The sequence below is a fragment of the Amblyomma mixtum genome, chromosome 4 (genome assembly GCF_055824585.1).
Source record: "Amblyomma mixtum isolate Tamu chromosome 4, ASM5582458v1, whole genome shotgun sequence".
NCBI lineage: Eukaryota > Metazoa > Arthropoda > Arachnida > Ixodida > Ixodidae > Amblyomma > Amblyomma mixtum.
In genome coordinates this window covers 108,649,735-108,668,514 of record NC_143015.1, presented here as the reverse complement: position 1 = coordinate 108,668,514, position 18,780 = coordinate 108,649,735, and the positions used below count along the sequence as shown (strand labels likewise).

Sequence of the window (18,780 nt, the reverse complement as noted above, 5' to 3'; positions counted from 1 at the left end):
TCACTGGCGATTAGAATTCTTATATCTCACCACGCGGCGCTGCGGTACGCAGACCTGCCTAACGGGCCGCTTCCATGTTTGCAGCCTAGGGGGGGACGGCAGGAAGTAAGCTTTATCAAGCGTGCACCGCCCGAGCGTTGAAATGCCGACCCTACGTGACTGTGCTTGCGGCATTTATTTTGGCTCGGTTTTCATGAGCAAAGATTGCTTCTTTTTATTACTGTTTTTTATGTCCGCGATGGTTTGTCAAAAGCAACTCGCGGGAACAATAGATGATAGCGCTGCTTTTAGCCAGCAATTTTGCTGTCCGTGGCAGTCCACTGAACCCCCCTAATACTGTAGAATGGGAACGGCCCGGCACTCTCGTTATCAGCCTCTTCGCCACCCGCAGCGCCACGCGTTGTCATTCCGGCACTCTGGTGTTCCGTCGTGTGTGCCAATCTTTTTTGCCCGCGACTGTACGTCGCACGTATGTGTCACGTGTCCATGGCCACGTTCCCATAGTGGCGAAACGCATATGAAGCTAGTCTACTGGGCGATACCAGCGCATCTCAAAGAACCTCGTGTGGTCGAAATTAATCCGTAACCCTTGGTTGCTGCGAACCTTTGACAGCCTTTTTAGAGCGCAGCTCTTTGGCGTCCGTTCCTGGGTTTCGCGTCGTCGTCGGCCTCGTAACCAGCTCCGCCCCCAATGTCACGCTTTTCAATTGGTCGAAATGCTCGTGACGTCACAGTGCGCGAATTTCAAATGGGGCCAATTGTACTTTGGCTAGTAACCATGCAACCAATCAAAGGGATCGTATAGTGATGCTGCAACTAAGTTGGACTGAGTTTAGTTAATTGCTTAATTAATCGATTAGCCTAATTAATATAGAGGAGAATGAAGAGGTCAGAAGAAAAGAAAAGAAAAGAAAGACGCGCGCCGCAGCGACAACAGCGTCCGCGGAAAAAGACGCTGCTTAAAAAAATAAGTACGAAGCCGCGTTCCCTCCACCACCACGCACTTCCCCACTCAGTAAGACGTTGCTCGTTTCATATACGTTGTGTCGAACATCCTAGACAGTTCCAACAATTGACAGGTTAATGACAGAACACGATGGATAGAAATGCAATAACATAAATATGAAATAGCCTAATTAACCTTTCTAGTTAGACCGCATAAATCAATAAAACCGAGAACGAAATTGGTCGAGTTGGGGAATCGAACCAGGGTCTCCGGAGTGCGATACGAGCACGCTAGCCACTCCGTAATGCCAGCTGAATGGTTTGGAATGAACAAAGGCGCGTCTAGCTAATACGGCGTCTTCGTTCACTCCCATCTTCCCCCTTTCCCTTACGGCGAGGTGCAGGTGTCCACCCAGATATGCGAGAGAGATACATTTCCTTTCCTCAAAAAATAAATTTACCGTCCAGCAAGGCGTACAGCCGAATTGGCGATGGCGTTCTGTAGACTCCCTGGCAGCGTTGCAAGACACTGTCGCGTTCCACTCTTACAGGCGAAGATTAACATGTTAACCACACATCAGTAACACACGCAGACAGCCAATGGACGCGTCATTCGCTGGCAGCACTTGATTCATCATTCACAACCACATTCGTGACAGAATGCTGTACTAAGGCTTTCGCCTTGCACCACTTTAGTCGCAAAAGTGACTCCTAATTTTAGAGCGCAGCTCTTTGGCGTCCGTTCCTGGGTTTCGCGTCGTCGTCGGCGTCGGCCTCGTAACCAGCTCCGCCCCCCTTTCATCCCCCCAGCGCTAGCAGCGACCGACTGATAACGACCGACTGATACCGCTGGATGCCGCTGACGCCGCTAGAGAGTCAAGATAACGTGACTGCATAGAACACCGTCGCCGCCATGTAGAAAGAGGTGGAAAGGGTCCCCCCCCCCCCCTTGTTCTTGTGTGGCGGATAGGGTGCTCTTCAGTTGCCGACGCGCCGGTTATTTCACGTAGGCCCCGGCACGTCGACGAATACGTGACCACCTTCCCACGGCTAGACCTGGTTCTTAGCGCTGCGGAAGCGAGGGTATCATATTGTTTGTGTCGGGATCGGCGGCGTTGTCCCTGAAACCAACTCCGCAGCTGGGGTTGACTCACTATCGAAAAGGTGAAACAGCTTATTTGCTGCGCTCAAATTTCGCATTAGGAAGTAACGTAATCGTCGGTAATTTTTTTTAACCCCCCACCAGCCCCACGCCACGCTTTTGACGCAACGTTTATTAGTGGCTTTTACCTCGCAAAGAGACTCAGGCTATGAGGGACGCCGTTGTGAAGGGCTCCGGAAATTTCTACCCTCTGGGGTTCCTTACTGTGGAACGACGTCGCGCAGTACATGGTTTTTTTAGAATTTCATCTGGATAAAAATCTGACCGCCGCGGCCGGGATCCAACCCGTCTCTTTCGGGACAGCAGCCCAGCGCCATAACCCATGAGGCACCCCGGCGGCTGAGCGCGCTCAATTACCGAGCCGGAGTTCCAGGGTTCGAACCTGGCCGCGGTGGCGGCTGCGTTTCGATGAAAGCGGAATGCAAGAGGCACTCATGTGCTGTGCGATGTCAATGCACGTTAAAGATACCCAGGTGGTCTGAATTATTCCAGAGCCCCCCCCCCCCACTGCGGCATCCCTTTTTTCCTTTCTCTCGCACTCACTCGTTTATCCCTTTCGTTAGGGCGCAGTTCAGATTTCCACCGAGATGCGACCGTTACTGCGCCGTTTCCTTTCCTCAAAAAAAAAGGCAAAAAAAAAACAGGAAACGTCTCGTGACTAATTATGAAGATATCGATGCCAGGGGGAGCAGGAGACCAGTGAGCGGAGGGAAGGGAGAGCGCGTGCGTGAGCGTGAGTGGCACTGGTGGCGTGGCCTTGCGCCAAACACGACGTGTCTTCGGGTTCAGTGCAAGAGATGCGGAATGCCGGTGTCCATGCCGCAGACAGGTCCTCAAGAGAAGACTCAGTGGGGGACTCCTTGAAGTTATCGTCGGCGCTCTGGAGGCCTCCTGCCATTTTCCTGGAACAATCGCGACCGACAGCTGGTTTCCACAGCGGCAGCCTCTGCGGGCAATTGACACGTCATAGCATAAGGTGAGGCCTGTGGTCCACTTATACAATGCGAAGCAGTGGCGTCTCCGAGGACAGCCAGGGTAGTCAGGTAATTTTTTATCCTGGCGATGTTTCTTACTGAAATTCTAATAGGGATTGTCGGCCTGTAACGAGTCTTCTAGGCATCTTTGCAGTAGTCGTAGCGTTGGACTTCGCTCGACATCGGCGTTCTGTGCTCTGCCATCGCAAATTTTTTAAGCGTTCCATGTCGGCTTTGTTGGACTATCCGCACTCGAAGCTTTGCCAATGAATGAGAGGTGCAGACAGCCATTGCTTGCGTGAGCCGGGTCCCGTTTTCTGGATTATATGTCACTGCATCCGAGCCTAACTGCCGGCTTCTTCCAAGCTCCCGTGTGCTTAGAAACGTGTGCGTTCAGAATGTAGCGTCCCGGAAGATTAACCCGGGACACGCACAGTCTACCTCGCAGAGGGCTTTTGAGCCACACTGGTGACTGACTGGCTGAGGTAAACCCACCGCGGTGGCTGTGTGTTAGCGTGTCCGACTGCTGAGCAGGACAACGCAGGTTCAGTTCCTGCCACGGCGGCCGCGTTTCGATTCGGGCGGAATCGTGGTAGACGCCGTATGCTGTGGGCTGTCAGTGCTCTTTAAAGGAACGCACAGGAGGGGCACTTTGATTGCATTTATTAACCCGAAATTAATCCATGGGCGCGTATTTCTTGATTAGCTCCACCGTTCCCTTGCCTCGCGGATTAGCTCAGGGGTCCACCCTGAACGCGTGCGAACGGCTTGCGGTTCATTTTATTGCGAAAGCAATACTGCGCTAGGTTTTGAGCCTTCAGCGTCGTCCCGGCGGATCCATGTCTGACCTTTAGCTTGACCTCGGTTGTGGCGTTCATTGATGCGCTCTGACACGGACAGCGTTGTAGACGGCGTTGATTTGGAGAAAGGTAAAAAATGCCTCCGTGGTTTACTGGACATTTCAATACCACTTTAAGCTAATTCCGGCGTTCATTGATGCGCTCTGACATAGCGTTGTAGACTGCGTTGATTTTGAGGAAAGTAAAGGCGTCTTACCAACTCTGGGGTTTAGTGGACACCTCACTTTAAGCTAATTCCGGCGTTCATTGATGCACTCTGACATACACAGCTTTGTAGTTTACTGGGCACCTCAACAGCACTTTAAGCTGATTCCGGCGTTCCGTGCAGAACTCAGGCTTCCGACTTTCACTACTTTAGTCGCTAAAGTTGCTCGTAATTTGCTTTCGCAACCTTCCGGGCTTAACCAAGCTAAGCCCCTCCCAATTTTTTTCCCATCTGAAGGCAGTAGTGTTACCAAGCATGATATCAGCATATAAAAATTGGCTATGGTTTATAGTGAGCTACAGCTAGCCGAGTGGGAGTCGCTGAGTCGAATTGCAAAATCAGTCTTTCGCCGTGCGTTTCGCTGTGCCCTCCTTATTCAAATTCGTCCCTCCTCCTCTTTATAATGGCACATACCCACGTGGGGGGATTGGTCAAGGTATAGTGGTATAGATAATAGAATTTCCTTTGGATTACGGCGATATATCGAAGCCAAACTTGAATTTTAAAAATTTTATGCATGAAAAACGGCAGAAGAATATTTGAAGTTAAATAACAAAGAATATTTTGGTGAAAAAAAAGGAAAAGTTCCTCAAAATCATTTCCTTCATAACGGCCTCTCTTTCTGTTTGTTCTTTCACTCCCACCTCCTCACTTCCTCTACAAACGGATGACGGGTGTCCACCGAAATATGCGCGCAGTTACTGCGTAATTTCCTTTCCTCAAATGTAATTTTTTATTTTATTCACTACGGCCCCCTTTTGTCTTTCTTCTTTCATTCCCGCTTCCTCCCTTCGTGTACGGTGCGGTTCGGGTGTCCACCGTGGCGGTTCCTAGGCAACGGCTCCTGCGGCGGCTCCGACGCACAGCTGCACTGCACTGCACAGCACTGCTGCCGCCGTGCAGAATGACTACAGCAGGCACGAAGCGCGGCCAACGATTACCAACATTCCGGTCTCTAACATCTTGGTGTAAGCACGTATCGCCGCCTGTCCTGCAGGGGACCACAGCGACCGACACTGTGGATTCTAAAATTTAGAAGGCACGTAAGACTTGCTTTAAATGTGAAAGCTTAGTTTTTAGCTGTTCATTTTTTATTTGTTTTCTATTCTAATGACCGTTAACATGCAGTCGTAATACAACACACGCAAAAGGTTTTGTTCGCCAAAACGCAGCGCGGTTTTGTTGCCTGTGAGTTGTGGGCTCGCCTCACAGTCTGAAAGTCCCGAGTTCATTGCCCCGCTCCCACGGAAGATCGCTTTTCTTTGATACTGCGGTGACGACATCTGGGATTCTTCGTACCACTGCTGTTGGTCAACGTCGACGCCGGGTTTCGTTGCCGATGAGGCGTATAATAATCCTTTCGCATTAATAAAGTGGCCGAAATTTAAACGGCAATGTCCAATTCAAACGCCCCAGCATTGTTCCAAGAGCACGAACGCATTGACTTGACATTGCCAGTGAAGGGATACGCCTGCATCAGTCTTTATGACCATTGCCGACCGTAATTTCTTGTTATCCTGCAGGCGGCTGATCCCGTCTCTCGTCAGGGTCGTGCTATCACAGCGTCGCTGAAGGATGCGGAGGAATCTGAATAACCGCAGTGAGCGTCTGCAGCGCTTTCGCCGCGTGGGTGTCAGCTGGGCGGACGCACCAGCGGGTGTCCCCGTCCCCCCAGCGGAGACAAGGTGCGGGTAAGGAACTTGTATGTACCACGTGAGGAAGGAGACCGCGACCTGCGTTACGCTGAAGTAGATACACTAGCGCTGCACTGTGAGGGTGTGCTGCAGAAAAACGTTGGTGGACTCTTAAGCTCCGCCTTTGAGTGGAACGCGAGAGCGCGTTGCAGCGCTGCCCGGGAGTCTACGGAACGCCATCGCCCGTTCAACGCGACACCTTTGAATTCAGCGTATTTTAAGGAGTAATTAGCACTTAATTACTAATTTGTCGTTACTTAGTAATTAGTCATTGTGTATGGTGTCATCCAGTGGTGACATCACCAGTGCCACAGATGCAGTCAAAGTGGTGCGGAAAACGCTTTCGCCTCACGCACCTGAGACAGTTGAAGTGCCCCCTCAATTTTTTAAGCCTCTGAAACGCCCCCAGCTAGAGTAGCGAGCAACACCTTGTGGCAAGTGGTCCGATTTTATCCTGCCTGCGACCCATGATAATGCCGGCCTCTTTATGAGTTTCAGTTTGAAAACAAATTTTTGCGAGCGTCCCCTGGAGTACTCGCGTATCTTACAAATGCTATCTTCCGTTTTTACAGTTCCCTGGCTACGCATAGTAGTTGCGGGTGTAAACGCCAAGCACTCATACACAGCCCAATGGGGCACATGTGGCCGCTAGAGGAGGTAGAGCGCGATAATCACAGCAGAGGGCACGTCGCATGTGCAGATGGCGAGCGTCCCTCGAAAAAGATCGAGCGCACCTTGGACAGAACTCCTACATTGCGTTGAATTCGTATGTCGCTTGCCAGAAGTTGGCATTACTACCACAAGACAGCCATAAAATTTAAGTACACAGAGTACAGAAACAAAGCAGAACAGAAATATCGTTACGACGCAGCATTCTCTTGAAAAGTGGGACAAACACCCTCGGAAGGAGTTCGCCAACTCCTTAAGAGGGCTAGTGAGCACCCTTACGGTGTTTGTGTGTTAGTGGACGCCATAAAAGTTTTTATGAAAATCCTAAAGTATGTTGTCCCTGGGACACTCTGCAACGCATTTGTTACACCCTTATGTTCGAAATTCTAGAGGCCCGTGTACTGTGCGATGTCAGTGCACGTTAAAGAACCCCAGGTGGTCGAAATTTCCGGAGCCCTCCACTACGGCGTCTCTCATAGCCTTAGTCGCTTTGGGACGTTAAACCCCATAAACGAAACCAAACCAAACCTAAAATATTGTTTTTCGCTAGACTTCAATGCCACGTGCACTCCTCGCCGCAGTCGATACAATATTATTGGGTGCTAAATTAATGGCATGGCGTTGTCGACCGGGCAGCGTGCGGTGACGCCACCGCAGGAGTGCAGATGATCGCTCTGCTTTCATGAGGCGCCCGATGTCAAACGTGACGCCTGTGCGAACCTTCAAAGCGTTTGCGTTCGAGCTCCAAGCCGATCATGAAATATGGTACTCAACAAGCAAAAGGCATTGCAAGCAAAAGGTTCGCGTGAAAGACGCCAGGATCCCCAGATTCTGGCCCGTGAGTCTCAAACCCCTCGTGAAAGACACAGAAAATATAATCTTGTGATTGATACAAAACCCTCATCACAAGATCAGTGAGAAATCAAATCGCAGGGGAAGCCAGCTAGCGGTCATCAGCCGCGTTATACCACGAACATGTAATCTTCATGTATTTCTTTCGAACGAACTGTTATTCGTTGCCTTAGGGTTATTGCACACTCTTGATGTACTAACTTGCAAAGTTTACCCGTTCATGCATTGTTCGAGCCATTGCCTCGCAAAAGCGACATCAAAATAGCATGTCTTGAAGTCTCATGCTCTAAACAGCACAGCATAGCATACCACACCGTACAATGTTATACCATTTTTGAGACTACGTCTTGAGGATGCTTGATAACATAAGCTTGGTTTGGGTGCCCTTAGTCGGCTAGTTTTCGAACAATTCCTTCCGGTAACGTGCGTAACAGCGCAGGCAAGGATGTCGAACACAAAATATGTTCTGCGAATGGTAACTCTTCGTTGAAATCTTGCGAATTTTGTCGAGAACTCCAAAACGGGATAAAATCGCAGCCGCAGGACTATTTAGGGCCCGTTGGCTTTGCACGAAGACATTCACCGCTGGAGCGTGGGCGAAAATAAACCGGTTGACTGTGTTCCTGAAGGATGCTCACTGATCACACAACCAGAGTGAAATAATAAGCTGAGAGAGATATGAGTCAGGGCGTGGTTTGGGCTTTTTTGTGTGTGCATATTTTCAAGGAATTAGTGCTAGTTGGTAACTTATAGCGTACATTGAGCAGCGCAGAGACAGGGTTCGCTCAAGCGAAAAGTGACTTCTTTTAAGCCCTGGCAGTCATCAGTAAGCTTGCCTAAGCGCTTGTACGCGACATAGTAAACGCAAAGTCATCTTCCCCTCCTTGCAGAGCACGAGCTCTCTGAGGACCCTCAGGCTACCGGCCGAGTGGTGTCCAGCGGTGCCTCCTGGCTGAAATGCAAAGGTAAGCTCGCAGCTATATCCTCAAATAAGTATCCAGGCTACTTCAGTGAAACTTACCCCTAATCTAGCATACCAGCTTGGGGCAGTGGCACGTTGGTGGCCATATACGTACGATCATTCGTACACTTTCGATCCAGGCCAAGGTAGTGCGATCGAATACAGGACTCTGCGGCTGCATTTCGATGGGGCAGAAATGCAAAAGCACCCATGGGCTCCGCTATATGTTAGTGCATTTTAAGAAGCCCATGCGGGGTGAAATTAATGCGGAGTCTCTAACTGTCGACCTGCAGTCTCATGGCCTTGAATCTCATACAACATATAAGATGCAAATAAACCTTACGGAGTTTGACATTATTGTTGCTGGCAGGGTGTGACGACGGTGGGCACCTGGTTTTCCCTCCAACGGGATTTCTATGCTATCGCATAATAAAAGCATAGAATTTGAGATGCCTAGCACCATGTTTGGAATCACTGCTTTTTTTCTGTCTAAACAGGAGAGGAAAGATGATAAAACTCGGAAGACTTACTAATGCAACGCAATAAACAATGGAACCAAGAAAGCACAGGCTTTGTCACAAATTTATGGCATAAGGGTTTGCCTTCTGAGCTGTGTAGTGGGGCTCCTATAGCATTCGTGAGATTCGTACCTATCGTTGTCGCGAGAACCAGGAATCTTCTTAGCTTCAGCCATGTTGCAACGCTGGGGATGCAATACGAGCCACACGGTGCAGCTCGTAAGCAAACTTCTAATAAAAGTTGTATGTATTTTGCCCCGCTGACTATGAATACTCGCTTCTAGACAACCTTTTACGAAGAAAAGGCATAAAAGTGTCGAACGGCACACATTAACGCTATTCGGCAGGGTTGTCACAAACTGTATATCGTTCATGTCTTGCAGCTCTTTTTCATTAGTTCAGTATCGTATGACTTGCCTTGGCACATGCAATCAACAGCTCTAGTACAGCCCATCATTTTGTAATTGTAGTTAGGCTTTTTTTGGCGAGCAGAGCTTTCGCACCGCTATGCCCCTAGAGACGGTCATTCTGCTTGCGTCGCGTCTTGGCGGCTCCTCCCAAAAATCGTGGGCGGCTGCACCTCCTTCCCAGGACTCAATGCTTAATGTATTCTTGCGTGTGAATGTAACCAAACACACCTTATTGGATGGCTCATTGGGCTAAGGTGGTAGCAAGGTGTCAAAATGCAGGACGTTGACCGTGGCAAGAGAGGGACACTGTCGCACCTGTTCTGTGTCAAACTGCAGGGTGCCCGCTACTGTCTCCCGTCAGGCTCGCACATTCCTCGCCGAAGAAGCACGCGGCGACTCATAAAACAGAAGAAACCCCGCTGGGCGCCGGGCATGCATTCGTCGCGTGGGTGTCAGCCACGACGCCGACGAGCCCACCTTTTTCGCCCAGACAGCGTGGGGCGGGCGGGGAAGAGGAAGCCATTGCTTGCAGGTAAGACTGCCACCTTTGTTGCGCACGTGACCTACCCACGCCCTTCGAAGCTTCAGTGGACCCACTTTCCCTGTTCAGTTATTTAGAGCGCTGCTCCTTGGCGCCCGTTTCTGCGTCCCGCGGCGTCCCAGTCGCTGTTGTCCCTCGTAACCAGCAGTGGACACCTCAGTCGCGTTTTAAGCTCCAATGGAGCCGGAGCTTAGAAAGCAGTGGAAAAGCGCATAACTGCCATTTTAGAACAGTGGAAACCTCAATCGTCCTTAAAGCTATGTGATGGCAGAGACAGATGTGCGCTCCATGCGTTGGCATTGACAACTTTGTGCCAGAAACGCGGCGTTTAAACCATTCGCTATCGGCGTTCATTGTGTTCATTGGCGTTGGTGGTGACGTTTTACACTCCGATCATTTTAAAAGAAATGAGCATAACTGGCTCCCTTGGTCAGTGGACGCCTGAATCATGTTTATAGGTACGTGGGGTGATGAGCAACAGATGTGAGCTCCATGCGTAATTAGCACTGACAACGGTTAGCCAACTCTCGCGATCAACCATCCACTTGTACCTGCCAGGGTGGCAGGGTGGGTGGGAGCTTTAATATCGATATAAAGACAAACAGGAATTTTTTACCACTTATGCGGATAAACGTCCTGTTCTTCTCGCTCGTAATGCCTCCCACGGCTGTGGCAACCTCGAGAAATACTTGCATAGACCTCGTCTTTGAGAACCAGGCAATGGTGCAGCAAGCCGAGCATATATTCATTTCTCCGACCCCATAGCTTCCTTCATGACAATCAAGAACTGTTAGTGTCTTGATTAAGGAATGTGTGTGGAAAGTAACAAGTTGCCTGTAATTCTACATGCATGTCTTGCTTGAATTCTTTGCCTCAATCGAAAAGCTGAAGCAGCTCATGAGCAGCGCTCAAATTTCGCAATCGGAAGTAACGTAATCGTCGGCAATTTTTTCTTGTGCTGATCACCTGTGCCCGCTAAAAGCGCAAGAACCATATTTCCTTTTGCTGCTAATCAGCTTGCGAAACGCAATTGCTGATTGCAATAAATGATATTCATGTGCCGACAAAAACGGTGTCAAATGTCACCGCAAAAAACTACCTGTGGTATCCTCGTTGAAGTGAGCAAGTACAAGCTGACCAGGCTCTATCTGAATGAAACCCAGCTATCTGCAAAATCAGATCATGATTTCTTTCCTTTCGACAATACTTTGGAAAAGAGCTTATGGGCCTTTGCCCTGCAGTGGGCGTAGTCAGCGTGATGATGCCCCTCGGAAGCACCATGCGGCTTCAGGTAGTCTATTCTTGTGCAGATGGTGTGGCGCTGAACCCGGTCGTGTAGAACACCTTCGTCGCGTACGCGGAAGCCTTCCTCGCCGTCCCCAAGCACCAGCGACTCCTGCTCTTCAGGTAAGCGACAGTTGGTGTGAGAAAAGTTGCGGGTTGCTGGATTCATTCATGCGTGCATGAAGGAAGTGGGAAAAGCAATAAGCAACGATGAGCGACGAGGCAGCGATCTACAAATTGAAACACAAATAACACATTGCACACCTTTAGCATACTTTATCCCATGTGAGCGGCACCGTTACTGGAGTACCAGGAGCCCGCGGCCAGTCAATGCGCATGCGCAAATCGCCTTGACGGCGCCAGATGTCGCCAGGTACCCGTCAGCTGCGCGTTGCGCCTGCAGCATCACGACCAATCCGCGCGTGTTCACCGCCGGTGGGAGGGCTCCCGGTACTCCGGTAACGGTAACATGGTATGCTAAAGGTGTCTATTGTTTTTGTCGCAAGACCTCCCTAGTCAGAAACTTTGGTGTAACCATGTACAGCCAGTAAGTTAGCTGACCCAGTCTTATTTACCTTCATACAAGGTCTGCGAACTCTGGTATAGGGAACCGCAGCTTCGCAGGGGGGCACTGCGGACGCCACTGAAAAGCGCCCTCTCCGGCCGACTCCGCACTTTTGTCCGGGTAAACCGGTCTCCCTCCCATTGAGTAGCTGCGCGAGCAGCGCGCTTTCTCGTGAAAAAATTACCGACGATTACGTTACTTCCTAATGCGAAATTTGAGCGCAGCAAATAAGCTGTTTCACCTTTTCGATAGTGAGTCAACCCCAGCTGCGGAGTTGGTTTCAGGGACAATGCCGCTGATGCCGACACAAACAATATGATACCCTCGCTTCCGCAGCGCTAGGAACCAGGTCTAGCCGCGGGAAGGTGGTCACGTATTCGTCGACGTGCCGGGGCCTACGTGAAATAACCGGCGCGTCGGCAACTGAAGAGCACCCTATCCGCCACACAAGAACAGGGGGGGGGGGACCCTTTCCTACTCTTTCTGCATGGCGGCGACGGTGTTCTATGCAGTCACGTTATCTTGACTCTCTAGCGGCGTCAGCGGCATCCAGCGGTATCAGTCGGTCGCTGCTAGCGCTGGGGGGATGAAAGGGGGGCGGAGCTGGTTACGAGGCCGACGACAAAGCCGACGACGACGCGAAACCCAGGAACGGACGCCAAAGAGCTGTGCTCTAAAAAAAACCCAGTTCTGCACGTACTTTGCACGTGTTGGCCCGCCTGCAAATCTCTTTGTGCAGTCGCGAGCTTTTTCCCTCGTGCTTGAACGCTGACGAGCTTTACAGGATTAGCAAAACGTACAGGGGCGCTAGAAAAAAATGCGGACAGCACGGCGCTCACGCGCTGCGCAGTCGGTATTTATCTTCAATGCGTTTTTATCTCGGTAGTAACAAAAAGACGCTAGAGGGGTACATTATTGTATCACGGATGTCTCTAGCGTATTTGTGTTGCGACCCAAGTATAAGCGTGGCGAAAATAAATTCCAACAGCGGAGCGCCTTGGCAACGCGCTGTTCGCATTTCTTTCTGTCGCGGCAGTACGCTCTGAGATGTAGGTTAAAAGAAATAGTGGACAGTGAATTTTTTTTTTCGCTGTGCAAACTTGAAAAATGAACTGCTAGTGGATAAGGCCCACTACGTGAAGCAGATTGTTGACGAAAAAGCCGGTACAGTAGTGGCGAAATGTGTATCGCAAGTAAATGACGAGGTCATTTAAGAAGTGGAATTCGAGGTAAATACCATTTTTTTTTGGCGCGGCCATCTTCGCAAGATGCTTAATTTCGTTGGGTGGCTGAGCAGTTAGGTGCATGCAGGTTTGTTGACCAAGTAATAAGGATTTTGTTACGTGTTTCTCTGCATAATAATAGAAATAATTTTTATTTTAACTTAAAATAAAATGGCCTTAAGGCGACACGCGAGGCTGAGGAGAAAAACGAAAACACTCACGAAATGCGCCTACCAGCTTCTTGCTATATACGGCAAAGAGAAAAAATGCTCTAGTTTGGTCAATCGCTACAACGGAGATAAGCGGTTGGTATATTTATTTTAATGCCGATTACAGTGCACGCGCATCCCCAAAACAATTTATTTGTAGAGCCATCGCTCATATGCAAACGCTCATTCATGTGCAAGCAAACATTTTGATTATTTTTGTTTTTAGAAATTTTTTACATGTAAAGCAACTTCGAAAATTGAGCCAGGCGTGACAAGTCGGAACATTGAAGCGATCACTGACCTTGCCTCACACGCGTCTGCATAATGCCGCTAGCTGTTGTCAGTCCCCAAAATAAAAAATGGCAAAGGAAATGAGCTTTGTTAGCGCGAGCTTTACTAAACACTGCATGCTTAGTGAATTACAGCAGAAACTGCTCAGAAATAATATTACGCGTGCAACATGCCAAACGTGTTTAGCAAAAAGGAAAAAGCTTACTTCACCCTGCCCATAGCAGTTATCGAGGCCTGCCGTTTCTCGTTCTCATCCATTTCATACCCAACAATTCCGGACAAAAACATTTTTTAATAGGAAAAAGTGTATGAACACATTTTTTTTCATATACTGGAAGATTTCACTATAGCAATCTCCCATGGATAGGCTTGCATTTTTTTTCGTATTAACGTTTTTCCTATCGTCAACTTAGATCATGTCTTAGATCATGGAAACCATGCGTATCGTATTGAGTCGCGTGGCCTAGTTTTAAGCAGCATTCGTGTCTGCAGGCGACTTCAGATTCACTGTTCTCTGGTAGTGAGAGAACGGTGGGGGGCGGGTAGATGAGGATCTCAGCGCGCGAGTCTGCAGTGAGATCAGCAGCTCAGTAGCCTTTTGGCCATACTTGGCAACAAAGTATAATTCGGATGATGATGATCATTTTGAAAACCAACTGGGTGAAATGCTTGCACCAAGCTACCAATCACATATCTTTATTCACTGTCCTTGTGAGAGAAACCGCGAAATAAAGTTCCCACGCAATACCTGCTGACGTATATCTCGCGCACACACGAAAAGCCCCGTCGGGAACAGCGCTCGGGAAAACAGCCGGCTTAGTTTTGTGTTTAAACGTCTTGGGACGGTGAAGCAGCATTTTTTCTCTACTCGAACAGTCTAGGCTTTCAAGACTGTGTACCGCTTCCCAATTTCTGCTTTACTCGTGAGATCAATATTTAAAAAATTCGCTTCGACTAATTAATATTCCAGAACGAAAAATACTACTGCCTGGTCAATATGACCCAAAACCAGCTCTCATTTGGTTATGCTCGCCTAGGACGCTTTTTTTAAACATAGGTTACTTTCAGCTGCGACACCCATACACATATTCTCTGTTTTAGCTTCAAAACGCTGCTGTGAAAAAGAAGTCCTTCAATCGTGACAGTGAAAAAACACGCTTACATTGGCTGTTACTGTCGTCACTTAGGTCTCATGTTCATCCCTCTCCAAAGCAGGTGTGAGGGGGGGATACATCCTCACCCAAGCTGGTGCCTTGACTAATGATCCTGTGAATCTTTTTTCTAGAGTCACATCCAACTTACGTTATGACTGCTACACACTGCTACTCCGCGACAAAGAAACAGTGCGCTGCTAATCCCTTTGTACTTGTTTGTTTTCATGTAGCTTGTTCTAGCTAGATAGAAACATTGAAACCTTAACTTCCGTTTTCTGCTACGATTGGTATGCGGTGCGATGCACCAACCTTTTGGCCATAGTGTTATGTTGCCAGCTGCTGTTTCTTTCAAGTTCCATCCTACCATGTAATCGCAGTTCCTAGCAGGATGTTAAGCGCTCTGTTCGCGTTCTTTTTCTCCTGAAGCAGCAAGAACAGGCAGCGAGGAAGGCCCCGGAGCAAGGAGAGCACAGCACACAGAGAGGGCTCGGCGTATGAAATGCGTTCATCGCGTGGGTGTGAACCGCGACGCAAGCGCCCTCACCCGCCTCATCTGATTCCCATAGAGGGGATGGGGGCAAGCGCAGGAAGCTGATCTCGGTGAGAACCTTTAGGGGACACTTAAGTTCCACTTTAAGAGTATGATTAGGACATATCACTAAGCAGACACGGGCGCTGTTCTTTCTTTTAACCGTCACACAACAGCTAACCTACCTATAAACTATAACGCGACACCATTATAGATATTTCTATCGCTACCACCTGGAACGCTGTACGAATAACAGTTGCTCATAATTTTGGTGCAAATGTTGACGGCATTACTGCCGCCGCATTGAGGTCAGCTAGTTTATGGTTTATGAGGTTAAACGTCCGAAAGCGACTCAGGCTGTGAGGGACGCCACACCGGACTCCTCCACTGAGCGACTCGGGCTATGAGGCACGCCGTACCGTTGTCCACTTCGGTGTCCCTCATAGCCTGAGTCGCCTTGGGATGTTATAGCCCATAAACCATAAACTAGCTGACCTCATTGTGGCGGCAGTAATCCCGTCAACAGTTGCACGAAAATTATGAGCAACTGTTCATCGTACAGCGTTCCAGGTGGTGCCATATAATTTTTCTGTGCATGTATACCACGTGTTTTAGTTAAGTTGGAGGCTAGGTTTCGATAGTGCTTAAAACCGATAAGTAAGCCTTCCCAGACTACCTCTTCCCTTAAGGCGCGGTTCAGGTATTCACCTAGGTGTCGAGTTGCTTTCAGCAAGCGACGTGGTATATGATTTTCAATGGTTCACCTTGTGCAGATCAGCTGGCGTTGTGGATGGACCTCGTCGTGTAAAATGCCTTCGTCGCGCCCGGATGGCTGCCTACAAGAAGCCATTCCAGAGCTACTGCGCACCCAGGTGAGCAATCGCTGGGGGAAAAGATAAAGACGCTTGACGCGTTCGCTGTTGTCCTGTCCTCTGGTTATCATTGCTGAGAAAAAAGACTGTTGCATATGGCCGTAGCTGAAACTTTGGGTCTGTATATCATAATGGTTTCTTCCCATTTCATACCACCACCTTTCCACCCTTCGCAGCTGTCTGGAGCAATGGCACGACATGGGCTTCAGTCAGTAACGGAGACCCGGCGTGGGGTGTGTGGTGTCCCGTTGGCCACTGATGAAGGGGCGGAATTCAAAGCTGGAAGAGATTGTTTTCACACCTGTTACGGAGCATGCTGTATGTACACACAAGGAAGAAACATTCACAGATACGGAAAATCTCAGCACTCACAAGTGACTTATTTGCACCAAACCATGGTGGACATAAAGGCTGCATCGCGCATGGGCGCACTGAATACAGAAAGAAAAGACAGTTTCCTTGGCCAGCCAAGAGATAATTGTTTATAGGCAGTATCAATAGATAATGAGGAACATTTCGAGGAAACGATAAGTAATTTAAATCGAACAGGCCTAGTGAAAACTAACCGAATGCACGTGCTTGTGCACAATGTACAGGAAAATTATTTTCGCTGCTTTTCCAGGCCAGGCGCTTTTCTCTGGATGTGGTACCTTACCGCGGGGTGACACGGCTGCTGAGTCGGTGGTGTCCGGCGGTGCCTTCCGCTGAAGCACGGGTGAGTAGGCAACCATTTGTGAAGTGAAGTAGCCAGGCTATTTCGCAGTCACTGACCACACTGGTGTAGCCAGGAATATTTTTTGGGGGTGTTTGTTGTACGCCTTCCGTAAAACAATTACGATAGCCTGCTTCCAAATAATATCTTAGCCATTTTTGGGCCTCAGTAAAGCCGAAGGGTTAGTTGTTTCGTTCACCGTAATCTTTACAAAAAAACATGTGCATACAGAACTGCGAGGACTTCATTCCTAAAGAATATTTATCTAAAAACAAACACTCGTATAAAAAATTCACGGATATTCGCAATGGCATTCGTCATACCTTCTACCCCATCCATGTGAACCTGCGTTGGGCAGCATAGCCGGTGTAAAAAAAAAAAAACACATTTTCGCAAAAGTTTATGATCATTTCAGGACAGTGCAAAGGATGAAAAAGTAGGCTGACGTGAAAAGCTATGTTTAGTCGGGTGAACTGTGCCTACAATTAAAAGGAGTGCTATAAGTTGTGCGATGACAAAGAGCGGTTCTTTTCTCCAATAACTTGCGCTCCCTATTATAGAGCCCAGATAACGTGAATGCATCATAACATTCCTGAATAATTACTGAAACACAAAAAAAATGCCACTGTCTGAAACTCAAACGCTAAACTATCGGGCGAGGAAAAAGAGCGCTATTAAAATGTTGTCTCGTGAATGCGTGAAACTTCTGTGAGTTCCTCTACAAGCTGAACATTAATTACAATCGTGTTCTGGGGGGGGAGTGTTTAGACACCGGACCTTCCCTCCCCTGGCTACGCCCCTGACTGCCCGCTTATCTCCCAGCTCAGTGTTCGTGCGCATGTGTACCATATGCGGTCTTGAGTTAACGCGCTTTCACGACGTTATTGCCGGAGGCGCAACGTTTGGCATAAAAAACTGTTGAAACTCTGCTGCGTAATGCCCTTAACTCCGCAAAACTTGTCGCTGTGTTTCCATCTTTTGCTTATGACTAACACCTAAGGTCCAAGACCTGCAGCCATTGTTGCTACTACGTCCATCGCAATGGATGCCCGATCACGTGCCTGACAGTGACACTGGTGGTCACGTTGGCGCGCTGGTCACGCGACCATATGAAAAGTGGTCAGGCTTAGCCTGCTATTGCATACCGGTGTAACGGTTATGGGGGTTTGCATTCTGCCTAACAGGTGGGCAGCCTGAGGTTGACCTAAGCAATGTGAGTTAGTCTCGGTGACCGTATTAACTTTGTCGTGCCTCAATGGTCACCCCTGCAGGGTCTCGGCCCAAGACTACCCACAAGGAGGCTGCTTTTACATCAGATCGAGTTAGCAACTATTTGTGACACCGTCTGGCGTCGTAATGAAAAAAGTCTCCATTTCTTTACGTACTCGACGGGAGACATGCACAAGGGATGTTCTACATGAAATTATGAACCATAAGGCTTAAGTTATGGAAGTAATTGCAAAGGGTCCCCATAGCCTCAGTCGCTTTGGGACGTTAAACTCCATACAACCTGAAGCCTTAAGTTATGGTAGTAATTGCAGATATAGGTTTTTACTTTTTTTCAAGTACAGTGAGAGCTTAATTCACTCAAATTAAATTACATGCATAATTGTGACTAGATATGGTTCTAGAAAAAAATCTCAGTTGGTGGTTGGTAACAACTTTATTCATAGTCCTGCAGAGCTTTCGCCGACGGGGCCTTAGGTCTCCCACGTGGGGACGTCGAGGCGCTGCCTCGCCCTCGCCTCGCGGGCCTGCTGGACGGCCCAGAGTTGGTCCCCGAGGCTGGGGCTGCGCAAGGCAGCGGCCAACCGCGGCGGGAGGGTTCCGGAATTAGCACCGTGAAGGTTTTTGTTGCAGTCCCAGAGCATGTGAGTTAAAGTGGCTACATTGGCGTGGCAGACCTTGCATATATTTGTTGGGTATGTACCAGGGTAGAGCCTGTGGTATAGTTCCGGGTTGGGGTACGTGAGCGTCTCAGTCTATCAAATAATTGAACAGTGTTGAGCTGTTTTGCTGATGGTTAGGCTATGACTACGATAGACACCGTAATAGAGGGCTCCGGGTTGGAGCTTTGCGGCGTTAAACTGGAACCTTAAACCTTATTGTAGTAATTGCAAAGGTGTTTTTTTGTTCTTATTAAGCACAGT

General features: G+C 48.8%; 1 protein-coding gene across 1 annotated transcript in view; it reads left to right on the top strand.

Moving 5' to 3' along the window:
• Window positions 1-3,108: 3,108 nt before the first annotated feature.
• LOC149347787 (uncharacterized) overlaps window positions 3,109-18,780 on the top strand; it is a 28,266-nt gene continuing 12,594 nt past the window's right edge. Inside the window, exons 1-7 of the mRNA XM_089541637.1 lie at window positions 3,109-3,142; window positions 5,748-5,837; window positions 8,252-8,326; window positions 9,587-9,782; window positions 11,102-11,198; window positions 15,820-15,918; window positions 16,541-16,633. Of these exons, the coding sequence (XP_089397763.1) occupies window positions 3,109-3,142; window positions 5,748-5,837; window positions 8,252-8,326; window positions 9,587-9,782; window positions 11,102-11,198; window positions 15,820-15,918; window positions 16,541-16,633 (684 nt within the window). The remainder of the gene's footprint in view (window positions 3,143-5,747; window positions 5,838-8,251; window positions 8,327-9,586; window positions 9,783-11,101; window positions 11,199-15,819; window positions 15,919-16,540; window positions 16,634-18,780) is intronic.